At 34.9% G+C, this 13720-nt stretch overlaps 1 protein-coding gene across 3 annotated transcripts in view; it reads right to left on the bottom strand.

Annotated features, from left to right (window-relative positions):
• LOC140437007 (uncharacterized) overlaps positions 1-13720 on the bottom strand; it is a 50283-nt gene that overhangs the window by 8554 nt on the left and 28009 nt on the right. The window contains exons 3-6 of one of the 3 annotated variants that reach the window (XM_072526221.1): positions 9550-10451; positions 1501-1695; positions 339-541; positions 65-232 (exon numbers count right to left, since the gene is read on the bottom strand). In XM_072526221.1, the coding sequence (XP_072382322.1) occupies positions 65-232; positions 339-541; positions 1501-1695; positions 9550-10451 (1468 nt within the window). The remainder of the gene's footprint in view (positions 1-64; positions 233-338; positions 542-1500; positions 1696-9549; positions 10452-13720) is intronic. The other 2 variants (XM_072526222.1, XM_072526223.1) reach the window with 2 other exon arrangements.

The following is a 13720-nucleotide window of genomic DNA, read 5'->3' as shown; positions in this document are numbered from 1 at the left end:
CTAAGGAATATCCTTATTGGTAGGATATCTACTTTTACTGAATAAATTTTGTCAAAATACTTACCAAAATAGACTAAAATGCTCTCAGGTTCAACAGGTGTAGCTGCCCGAGGTTTGGTTACACAATGGGCAGCAATTAAGACGTGTGTCTGTGATATTAGACTTGCTCCACATATATACATTAAGGTAATGCCTTTTGTATGATACACTGCTGCGTGCCATGGCCATTGTCCTAAACCATAAAAAATTCAAATATAATTTATATAAACAATAAAAAAAATACCAAAAAATGTCCTAAAATTTGATAAGATTCAAATAAAATAATTAAAAATATTTACCTGGAGTTGTATCTTGTCCGTAGGCAATGAAAGCTTTAGGCTTTAATGCGACTGTACCACAACCTACTCTTGGTTGTTTTTCAAGTAACGGTTTTTTAATATTATTTTCCGTACTTGCACCTTTATCTGCATTAAAGTCTCCTGGAAAGAAATCTTCCTCCGAATCATGCGATTCAGAATTGTGGGAAGGAGTTTGTATATCGCTGAAAGTACATAAGTATTGTAAAATTAGATTAAAGCTTCCGAAGAATATTAAAGAAAACTTATATGCAAAATAAACCAAAATCATTAGTATTATTCTACAGTCTTAATTTAAACATATAAGTCCCACTATCACCTAGAACTCTCTCTATTTTATCAGCAATACACTTCTGTCCTTGGACTTACACTCCTGTTTATTTATATATTCCAAGGATTGCTTTATCTTTTTCGCCTGCATCCTTATGCTTTTGTAGAATTCAGATTCCACTTTAGACATTTGGTTGTCTTTGGGTGGTTACCTTTTTTATTTAGTATTCTATTTTTTCTTTTTCTACTTTTTATTTTCCTCATTTTACCTCGTTTTACCTCTTATCCGTTTGTTCTCTGTCCTCAATTCTATTATTCTTTTGGCTTTCCATCCATATAGATTCCCACTATATATCTATATAAATTAGGTTAACGTTAATTTTTTTTACAGCGAGTCCCATTTCTACTCATTTTTGATTTTTTCTTTTTTTTTCTATCTGCATTTTCACGTTTAAACCCATTTTCTCTTTCTTTATAATACATTAACTTTATTGCATAAATAATTCTGAATTTTCATGCAATATTTCTCAATTTTACATCTATAGGGCGCAGTGACAGAAAAAGCAGCACATTCATGTCTTCTTTATATTGATAGGTCTATTTCCAACTGCTTATCCTCGTAACTTTGACTTTGATTGACTTTTATACCTGAGTTGTCAATTTATTTTGTCCGATCATTTACTAATTTTCATTTTTGAATGAATCAGTTACCAAAACTACGTAGTCAACATACAATAAACTTTTAAGTTTGAACGGTGCCATATCCTTCTCTATTGTGCTTATAATATTAATTTTTCTTTGATATTCTGTGTTAGTTCTTTTTGTAAATGAAAATACTCACAAAAAGTAATATTCATCTTTTACTTTTACTTACCTTGGTGAAATGTTGGCATGTACATTAAGCTCATTGTATAAAGATGGCACACTAACTTCTCTGTTAGGAATAGTATTTGGATTTCGAGTATTAGTTCCTAGGACTCTACAACCATTAGATTTACACAATAATTTGCTATATTTATGATACCTTATCGAAGGTAACGTTACTAGATGACAATGAATGCACCAATATCTATATAAATAATTTAAATCTAAAATCTAAACATTCATTTAATTAATGAATATTATTGCAAGTATTACTGTAACAAAATATGGCATTCCAAGCAATGGCATAACGACTGGACAAAATCTACAATAACGACTATGCATAAAGGCGAAAATTATAGAACCATCTATATTTCCGCAAAATAATGCTACACATAATCAATGAGAGAATGAAAACTTTCCTACAAAGAGAAATACCCCAAGAGCAAACTGAATTTCCCAATGGTAGAGATACTCGAGAATACCTTCTGAACATAAAACAAATAATAGAAAAATCTAGGGAATTCAATATCCCATCATACATTTGTTTTATAGATTATCGTAAAGCTTTCGAGGCAAGGCAAAACAGACGTTGATAAAGATGTTATTATTATTCCCCATGTCTCTAATAACATCTTTATCAACGTCTGTTTTACCTTGTAATTCTTAGAAGACACAGATTAAAGCATAAATCTGAACTTGGTTTCGAAAATCAATAAATTAAATTTATAAACCCAGTTCATTGGTGTCAGAGTAGAATTTTCTGGTGACATTGCATCATTAGATAACAAAGTTTCTGGCGATATTTCGAAAGCTTCCGGCGACATCGTTTCTTTAGAAAACAAAGTTTCTGCTAACATCTGTTTGGAAATCACTAAAGACAATTCTGAGATGTCTGCCCTAGACGATAGAATATCTTCGTTAAAAAACCAAGTTGCTGCCGATAAGTTGGCCTTCGAAGAAAAGATGAAAGAGATGGAAAGGAAGATGGAGGAAACAGTGACGATTATAGTACCGCGATTACAGGGAATTCTGGACGAAGGGACACCTGTTATGATGGAACCTTGGAACCATGACGACGAGTTTGGCCGAGGAATCATAATTGGAAAGGAATTGGTGACTTCGTGTAAAGACATACCTGTGAGACTTATCAATATCGTGATATTTTCGTACCGAAAGAAGGAAAGACGGGATGAACTACCGTTGTTAAGCATAAAATTGATACTGGTAATGCTAAGCCAATTTGTCAAACAGCTCGACGATTACCACAGGCGAAAAGAGAGGAAGCTGAAACGATTGTTCAGAAAATGAAGAAAGACGGGATGGTAGAACCTTCTACGAGCCCATGGGTCTCTCCGGTGGTTCTGGTTAAGAAGAAAGATGGAATGGCGAGGTTCTGTGTGGATTACTGTTTGCTGAACAACGTTACCAAGAAAGATATTCTCTGCCTCGAATAGACGACACATTGGACACATTGGCTGGAAGTAAATTGTTTTCTTCTTTGGATTTAAAGTCTGGATACTGGCAGGTAGAAATGGATCCAGTAGATAAAGAGAAGACAGCTTTCACCACAGGATCTGGATTGTGACAATTCAACGTTATGCCATTTGGACTCTGTAATGCTCCTGCGACATTTGAGAGGCTTATGGAAAATGTGTTGAGAGGATTATCTTGGAAAACATGCCTGGTTTATTTAGAAGACATAATTGTCTTGGGGAGACATTTGAAGATCATCTGAAGAATTTAGAAAACGTTTTTAATCGACTTAAAGCTGTCCAATTGATGTTAAACCCCAAGAAGTGCCAGGTATTTCAAGCTAAAGTGAATTATCTGGGTCATATAGTCAGTAAAGAAATTGTGGCCGTGGATAAGGGAAAAATTGATTCCATTAAGGAATGGCCAGAACCAACTGACAAACATCAAGTGAGAAGTTTTCTTGGACTATGTACTTACTACCGGAGGTTTATTAAGAAGTTTGCAGATATCGCTAAGCCATTAACGCGACTTACAGAGAAAGTAAGAGATTACCGCTGGGATACAGACTTCCAAAATGCCTTTGAGACCTTGAAAAAGCATTTAATCACAGCACCAATTTTAGGGTACCCACTGCCAGAAGGAGAGTTCATCTTAGATACAGATGCAAGTAATGTGGGAATTGGAGGAGTGCTATCTCACATTCAAGGAGGACAGGAACGAGACCTTGGATATTTTAGTAAATTTTGCGTCAAGGGAAGAGAACTTCTAGCAGTAGTGAAATCAGTAGAGCACTTCTATTAATACCTCTATGGAAGGAAGTTTTTAATCCGAATCGACCATGCCGTCCTTAAGTGGTTGATGCAGTTTAAGAATCCAGAGGATCAGATAGCCAGATGGATCGAACGACTCCAAGAATACGGTTTCAAGATTGAGCACCGGGCCGGAGTTAGCCACAGAAACGCTGATTCTCTTTCCAGAAGGCCATGCCCAGCAGAATGTTCCCAATGCAACAAAACGGAATCCAAGGAAGCAGCAGTGCTAAGAACAACGATGGTCAACTGGACGCCTACTAAGTTAAGGGAAGAACAAGAGAAAGATCCAGTTGTACAGAAAATTCGAAAATGGAAAGAGGAAAATCGCCGACCACCTTGGTAAGAAATATCAAACATATCAAACCTATGCTCAGTAGTTAAGACGTATTATGCCCAGTGCGACTCATTTATTATGGAAGGTAGCTTGCTCAAACGAGTACTGGAAAATGATGACGGTTCAGAGAAGAAAAAACAATTGGTGATCCCAAAGATCAGAATAGCCGAAGTACTTTGTCAGTTACACGACAGTCCATCAGGAGAGCATTTCGGTGTAAAAAAAAACCCTTCAGCGAATTCGGGAACGGTTTTCGACGTAAAGGACTGGTGTAAAAATTGTACTATTTGTGCTACGAGTAACCGGTCTCACCGAAAAAGGAGAGCTCCTATGACAATATAATGTTGGAAGCCCGTTTGAAAGAATAGCTTTGGACATTGCTGGGCCATTTCCAGAAAGTGAAAATGGAGGCAAGTACATGTTGGTAGTAATGGATTACTTCACTAAGTGGGTCGAGATTTACGCACTTCCAGACCAGAAGGCCGCCACCATTGCAGATAAGTTGATCAAATAATATATCAGCCGATTTGGAGTGCCTTGGGAGATTCCATAGAGACTAAGGAAGAAACTTCGAAAGTGATCTATTCCAAGGAATATGTGATAGACTAGGCATGAAGAAAACAAGAACTACAGCATATCATCCGCAATCGGATGGTATGGTAGAACGGATGAATAGGACAGTTGGCAAGTATTTGACAAAGATGGTGTCCGATCATCAGCGAGACTGGGACCAATATCTTCCGTTCTTCACAATGGCTTACAGATCTGCTGTTAACGAATCAACAGACTAGACACCAGCCAGAGTCCTATTCGGACGCGAGATGCGACTACCTTGTGATCTAGAGTATGGGTGTCGGCCTGGAGAAGATGTAGCAGGTGAAGAATATGTGATCGAATTACGAAGAAAAATGGACGATGTATACGAGTTGGTCCGTTCCCATCTTCAGATCGCTAGCGACCGAATGAGCAAACGGTACGATAAACGAAAAGGTTGTTCTCCCAAGTTGCAGCAGTTTTGGGAAGGTCCATACCTCATTATGTAGAAGATCAACGATGTCATCTACCGAATAAGCAAGATTCCGAGGGGAAAGCGGATGATAGTACACCATAACCGGCTGACGTCTTTCGAAGGTGACCACGACGTAGATGAAGTCGTAAACCAAGTCGAAGATGTGTCTGAACTCACGTTTGAGGAATTCATGGGAGCCTATGGAGGTACCGGTAAAGCACGACATGGTGTTACCACTGAAGAAAAGCAAGATCTACTTGGGCTTCCCGATGACTACTTACTGGCCCTTACCATCCCGGCTAGTATCAAAGACGCACCAGGGTTGGCATCCGTCTTTCGAAGGAAGTTCGGTCGAGTTGCAGAACTTCAATGCCAAGTGTCAGCTCCCGGTAAAGCCTTGAAACTCCAAGATGCATCACGCTACCTTTTCCACCTGGTAACAAAAGACACTGCCCGTGACCAACCATTTCTACCGAAATGTACGGTAAGCCTTACTGCAGTTGAGAGAGCACGTACTAGAGTCCGACGTGCAAAAGTTAGCTATGTCAAAGTTGGAGTGCCGCCAATTAGATTGGAGGGTTATCCGAAGTATGGTGGAGGAGATCTTTAAAGACACCAAAGTCCAGGTGTTAGTCTGTTGCAATCCGCATAGTAACTGGTGCGGAGAAAAAACCGTCTCTTGTCATTTTTATACAACTGGAAGTTCTAAAAGAGGGTCCAGTTGCCTATACCAGCATACCGTTCCAGTTCCAGTTCCAGTCCCAACAAGGTTCCAGGAGGAACCATCTTTTAAGAGAAGGGCAATGTTACGATATATGTGAGTCGTACCGGGTCGTCGCTTATACCTGCTATTGGAATTTTCCAGATGAGGATCGAATACTATCGTTGGCTTTCCGACCGAAGGTTAAAGAAGCCGGTGGAAATTTCTAGACAAACGAATCAGGTATAAAACGGACGATTTGGGATTTAACAGGACAATCGAAAACAAGTGTCGATTAATAAATTGTTTGCGCGGCTATTTAAATTGTAACCGGTGTGAATGTTTTAAATAAATTATATAAGTGTAAATAAATTAATATTTAAGTGTTTTCTATGTAGATTAAATAAATAAATGTATGTAGAACTCATAAAGTGTTGTAAAGTGTAGAACATTTTATAATAAATAAAGTCAATAAATTAAATTTTTAAACCCAGTTCAATACTAAAAGAGGTAGGCGTACCACAACACTTAATTTCGCTTATAACTGAACTATACGAACACACTACTGGAACAGTTAGAGTATTTGACACACTTCAAACGAATTCCATCCAGAGCAAGGTGTCATACAAGGATGTATACTGTCTCCACAATTATTTAATATATACGGGGAACATATTATGAGAAGAGCGCTTGAAGCATGGGATAAGGGCATCTCAATAAATGCCCGAAAAATAAACAACCTACATTTTGCAGATGATACAGCCTTTCTCGCAAATAATCAAGAATAGTTAATTGATCTCATAGGGTTGGTTGAAAACGAAAGTCAAATATTTGTTCTGCAGTTAAACATATCAAAGACAAAGATTATGATAGTAGATAGACTACATAACAATCACCGAAACATAACCACGATTGACCGGTTTGAGGTTGTGCGCTCATACTTATATCTGGGATCATTGATCACAAACATAGGGTCACTACAGAAAGAAATAAAACGTAGATGTGATCTAGCAAAAGTCGCTGTAGGAAAGATAATCAAAATACGCAAGGACTCTCAAATTTCACGAACTCTAAAAATGAGGTTGATCAAGTGCTTAATATTCCCAATACTAACATACTGCTGTGAATCTTGGACCCTACGACAAGCGGAAAGAAGAAAAATAGACGCCACCGAAATGTTCTATTGGGAATGTTGCGAATACCATGGACCGACCACAGGACAAATAATTCAATTTTAAATGAGCTAAAGTTCATTATAACTATCCGCAGACTGTTTTTTATCATGTCTAAGAATATAGTAGGTACTTCAATTCCCATGCTATTGATTTGGTCTGCGATTTAGTTAATTCCCATTAAATATAGTTCTCTTCGTATAGTGTCATGCACCTATAGTGCGTTGGCGAATTATCTTAAGGCCAGACGTCTCTCTTTTGCGACATGCAAAAGATCGTCAGTGTTATTTATGCCTGTCCAGTTCTTTATGTTCCGTAGCCACGACATTTGTTTGCGACCTACTCCTCTCTTGCCTTCAATCTTTCCCTGGATGATTAGTTGAGGGATTGCGTATTTTTTTTCTCTTAGAATATGGCCGAGGTATCCAATTTTTCGTACCTTGATCAAATTGAGTAGTTCTCTTTCAGTATTTGCCTTTCTTAAGACTTCCTCGTTTCTCACCATATCTGTCCATGGTATGCGAAAAATCTTCGCAACGTCCACATTTCGAAGGCCTCCAACATATTAATGGAAGGTACTCTTAATGTCCATGTTTCATTGCCGTATAACAATATGGACCATACATAGCATTTAACCATCCTGTAGCGGAGATTAAAGGAGAGATTGCGGTTACATAGTAGCGGTTTAAATTTGATAAAAGCTTGTCTTGCTTGTTCGGTACGGAATTTTATTTCTTGTTGAGGATCCCATTGGTCATTCATCATCATTTCCAAGTATTTAAATGTTTTCACTTGATCGATTGGAGCATTATATACTTGCAGTTGTATTCTTAAAAGTGCGTTTTTTCTTATTGCCATGCATTTAGTTTTTCCAGCATTTATCTTCAAGCCATATATTTTTCCTACGGTGTTTATTTTATTTAACATCAACTGCATATCATGTTCGTTGTCTGTTATTATCGCGGTGTCGTCGGCGTAACGAATGTTATTTATCGGGAACCCGTTTACCTTTATTCCACACTCAGAGCCTTCCAGTGCCTCTGCAAAAAATGTTCTCCACATAGAGATTGAAGAGTATAGGACACAAAATACACCCCTGTCGCACCCCTCTTAAAATTTCAAATTCTTCTGTGTTGGTTGATTTGTTCAGTCTCACTCGTGCTTTTTGATTTCAATAGAGATTCTGGATAACTCTTATATCTTTCTCGTCAATGTTAGCGTTGTGTAGTATTTTTATCATTGCGTCATGTTTTACGGTGTCAAACGCTTTTTCATAATCGAGGAATGTTATGACTATATCTTTTCGTTGATCCATGCAGTTTTGTACAAGAGTATTCAAGCAGAAAGCTGCTGCACGTGTACCCAGTCCGCTCTTGAAACCAAATTGTGTCTCACCGCTTAGATCTTTCAGCTTTCTGAACATTCTTGTGTCAAGGATGCGAAAAAACACCTTAAGCAAATGGCTCAATAAAATTATCAGTCTGTGGTCTTTGCATTTTGTCGCTATTTGTGATTTAGGGATCATTATAAAGGTTGAATAAAGCCAATCCATTGGAATGTGGCCGGTGTTATATATGGCATTGAAAATTGTTACCAGCATGTCGATGTTATCATCTTCCAATAGTTTTATGGTTTCCGTAGTAATTCCATCCGGTCCAGGGGCCTTGCCTAGTTTTGCTACTTTTATAGCGTACTCCACCTCGGCGCGAATAATGTGAGGGCCGGATAAATTTTCCGTGGGTAAGTTAGTAGTTGGCAGATTAGGTCTATTATCCGCAAAGAGGGACGAAGCATAGTTTGCCCAGATTTTAGCATAGTTCTTCCTGGGTATGAAAGTAGTTTCCTTGAGCATTCTTCAGGCGAGTTTCATGGTGTTTCTTGTTCGAAATTTTTTTGACCTTTTTATGTAGTCCAAAGCTGTCTCCCTTTTCTTGTAGTGATTCCAATTCTTCACAACGTTCTTTCATCCAGCTTTCCTTGTATTCCTGTTGATTCTGATGTATTTTGTACTATCTGCGTTGCTCCATTAGATCAAGTATTTTTATTTTCTCACAGGTTTCCTCTATGCAATTTCCTTGTATGTTTCTCAAGTTCTCGTTGATGTACTTACTGTATGTAGATCTAAGCTCTTCATCTCTCATTAATTCTTTAGTGTTTATGTATTTTTATTATATGGCTTTTTAACCTTTGCCAATCGAAGCCTTACATTCGCGATTGGGGGGTTGTGGTCAGACGAAATGTCCGCACCAAGGTAAGCGGCCACTCTTACCATACCTTTAAATATAGTAAATACCATAAAAATACAACAAGAAAATGGCTTCAGAACCATGTTTCACTTTTATGTATATTGTTTTTATCCCAATAAGGATATATGCAATATAAAAGAACACAGTAAAATTTAAAAACAGAAAGAAAGTAAGCAAGAAATAGTTGAAAAGAAGTAATTGAATATAACCTGGAAGAGACAAAAATTAAAAAGTAACAGAAGAAAATTTCACGCTGTTGAATACATAATATACATAATTATAATACATAGTTTTGGAGCGAAATCTCACTTACTTTATTTCAGAGGTTCCATATATATTATTTAAATTTGTAATACTTCCATCTGATCCTGTTGGAACGTTGGTACCATAATCTCCTGTTGTAGCTACATTGTATCCCAAATGCAGATGATCCACAGGTTTCGTTTCAACAGGATACCTATTTTTACCATTATTTGTAGGATACTCAGGGAGCTTGCCATTTGGTCTGGTAATAGGAGGATAATAATTTCCCGTACCGATATTTGGATTATTTGTAATAGGGTAATTGCTATTTACAGTACCAATAGGTTTGTTGATAGGTGAATTGTAGTTATTGGCGATTATGGTATCTACGCCTTTAACTGGTTTTGCTATTGTAGAACTAGACGCACTAAAACTACCATCTGTCGCTCTAATAGGTTTATCAATAGATGGGTTGTAGTTGGGTAAGAGATTGTCTTTTAAACTATTAGAATTATCCGTGGGATGAGTATAACCAACATTGCCAATTGAAGGAATATAAACGTCTGGTTTGTCAATATGTAAACTGGAATCGCTAATACCATCCCCTTCTACTGCTGGAGCATTAAAATAATTTAGTGACGCATCTTTATTAAGAGATGAGGTTGAAACAACTTTATTTGTATTTGGTGTCACATATTTATCTGATTCAGTATGCACAACGATAGTTGGAGAGCTAGTAGGCTTAGGTTTGCTAATATGCAACTTAGGGGTCGTTGTTTTTAAATTATGCTGTTGTTGTGGGCAAATAGTTAAACCATTAAGTCGTATAGTGTCCAACTTAGGGGGTGTACCAATTGGGTTGTACTTTATAAAAAACCTTATTGTTACAGGAGGTCCTGCTTCAAGAATGTAGTCCGGATTTGAGATCCGAAAATCTATGTTGTCTGTAGAATATGTTTCTCCAAACCAGTTCTACAAAAGAAAGATTTTATTAGCGATATGATAATATTCAAAACTACAAAAACTACAACTACAAAATATAATACAATAATACAGTAACAATATACTGTAGCGTAAAACTGACAAGCTGCCAGACTAACGACGAGAAGTTTCTCGACATTATATGAGTATATATATATATATATATATATATATATATATATATATATATATATATATATATATATATATATATATATATACATCGGTTTAGAACGTCTTTCGACGTTGTCCGATACCTAAACACCATCTCTTCCTATCTTCGCAGTCGTTTGTTGTTAAATTTCTTTCGCTCATGGACTTGTTTACGCCGTGTTGCCATTCTAATCTGGGTCTTCCTCTTTTCCGTCGACCTATCGGTTGCCATTCTATTACTTTTTTGTTTTACTATTTTTACTATTACTTTTTTAGTGATAAGTGAACTAGTGAGTGAACTAGAAGTGACTAGTGAGTGTAGTAGTGTCTGGGGGCTCGGGAGACTGAGACCTCGGAAGCCCTGAAGAAGACATCAGAGAGGATGTCGAAAGCTCGGCAAAATGGATATCAACGCGGTTCAACCCGGAAGACTGGTGAGTTTAATATTAATTTTTATAATAATATTAATCTTAGCTCTAAGTTTAATTGTACTAACCGCGGAAATCTTTCCGAACATTATATATATATATATATATATATATATATATATATATATATATATATATATTGTTATGATGTATTGTTTGTTTGAATGATGAGCAATGAGTATTTTTTAATAATATAGGGTTTTTATCGCGGTTCTCAAAGAATTAGTTTGTAAGTACTTTTTTAAATTATCTTTATTATAACTATTATGAAACACACATATATATCTAACCTAGCCAATGTAAATTTAAATAAACTATCTTTAAATTGATGTTCTTATAAAACTAATTAAATTCTATAGACAATGTTAAATTTAAACAAACTATCTTCAAAATTGAAATTGTTATGACACTAACTAAATTATATTAACAAAATTTTGTACCTTTCTTTCACTGAATGCCTAAATGAACTGTTTTCCACTATATATATTCTAATCACCACTGAATGTCTTCGTACTTCGGTTATCCTTGTTTTTGTGAAATTTCTTTTTCCAATTATCAGCTTCTACCAATTTAAGATATATTTTTCTTCACCAGCATTTATACACCACCAAGCAAACCAGCAAACACCATTTATATTTATTCTTCTTTTCAATATACCAATATCCAATTATTATAAGTTGATTTATACTAATCTCCAATCATAATATAATTTTAATTCCTTCCAATGTCCATCCAATATTCTTCTAATATACTTTTATAATCTTCAATAATTATTTGTGTATAATTATAAATGTGCATTAAATATATGCATAATTTTTAATCTTCATTTAACTCACTATATTAAACAATTTGACTATTTGTAACTGATTCACTGACTCCAACTAACTTTCATATTTCTTACTAAACTTTTCTGACTGACTTCTTGAAAATTCTGAACAATTTACTTCACTAACTAAATGTGTCTACTAACTTTGATAATAAACTGGCCTGACTTCTGACTAAAAACTGCCATCTTGAATCCAAATCACGGGTATTTATATCTTTTTGGATATTCTAGAACCATCTGGTAAGAGATCATGTTCCAATTTGTTCTATTTCTTCGATATGGATGTTCTCGAAAAAATATCTGTTCCATCCACCGACATAATCATTATTCCAGATTATTCGACCGTAAACAATGGTCACACTCTGCACTCTGGAGAATTCGTTAATGTTCCATTGATAATTTTGTTGACATTTAGGCTTTTCAGATCAGAATAAACATTTAAATCATTAAATATATATAAATTAAACATTTTAAACTAACATTATTATTATAACCCCACTTATATTCGTATTATGATTAATTTCTATCTGTCAATTTACTGTATAGTTGGTTGCCTATGCACATGGCTCACTTAAATATATTTACAACATTAAAATACAACTTTTTAGACTTATTATATGCTAATTTATTAAAAATGCCCTCACATAAATATATTTTTATTAAATTCTCTAGTATATAACTTCTTAAAATAACCAAATACTTGTTATATCTAAAATTATCTAGTATATAACTTACAAATTAATTTTTTAAACAATACCTTTCTTTCTCCTATATCATATCAATACCCCAAAATAATATTTAAAATAAATAAGTTTCTTATTATTTTTTTAAATATTAATTTTCTCATACCTTATTAAATTTAATAAATCAATTTTTTTTTTTAAAATGTGTTAAATACATTCCTGTTCGCTGTCTATGTCAAACTGTCATGTCAAATGGAAGCAATTGAAAATGGAGGCTATCAGAAAATAAAATATAACCTTAATTAAAAATATAATCGATATGGTGTTCTGTTTATTTATAGACAAAATCCAGGAATTATTTCCATTCAAAATAACTTTCATCAATATAAATTGGTAAGTTTTTTCACTTTATTATATTAGAAAGACATTTTTATAGCAATTATAGTATCAATTTTGTGTCTAACCCCAAATTATGATTTTTAGGGTACAAATTAATTTCCATATATACAAAACTCAACAAGTATGATGTCAAATCGATTCAAAACAATGAAATCTACCATCTATCTATGAAATGGATCTATCAGTAAGTTATTAGTGTTATTATATTTGTGTTAAAGGTATAGAAAACATTATTCAATCTCTTCATGATATTGAAAAATGTCGTTGATATGAAATATGCCTCTTAGTCTGTTCTCTGCATCTATTAACACATAACTATTTAGTCCATTCTGATTTTCAATTGTATATGGACCTTCAAACATTGGTTGTAATTTCTTACAGCGATTTTCTTTAACATTACTTTTTCTAAGTGAACGAATTAACACTAGGTCTCCTTTTTGAAATGTAATTGTTTTTTTTATATTTCGATTTTGTCTTCTGATATATTTTTCAGCTTTCCTCCTAATTCGGTTATTCACTTTCTGCATTACTTGTTCTAACATATCCTGATTATATTCACTAATCCACTTTCTGTTTCCTATATGGCCAAACATTAAATATTCTGGTACTTCCTCTGTATTCAAATTATGTGTATTATTTAAAAAATACTCTACTTGTGGTATATGTTGCTGCCAAGTTTCGTGTTGATTTTGGCACAGTATCCTTAAATATTTTATAACTTCTTTAATATATCTTTCTGCAGGATTTGCCTGAGGATGTCTGATACTTGTA

This window comes from Diabrotica undecimpunctata, chromosome 3 (genome assembly GCF_040954645.1).
Source record: "Diabrotica undecimpunctata isolate CICGRU chromosome 3, icDiaUnde3, whole genome shotgun sequence".
NCBI lineage: Eukaryota > Metazoa > Arthropoda > Insecta > Coleoptera > Chrysomelidae > Diabrotica > Diabrotica undecimpunctata.
This window is presented reverse-complemented; position numbering and strand designations above follow the sequence as displayed.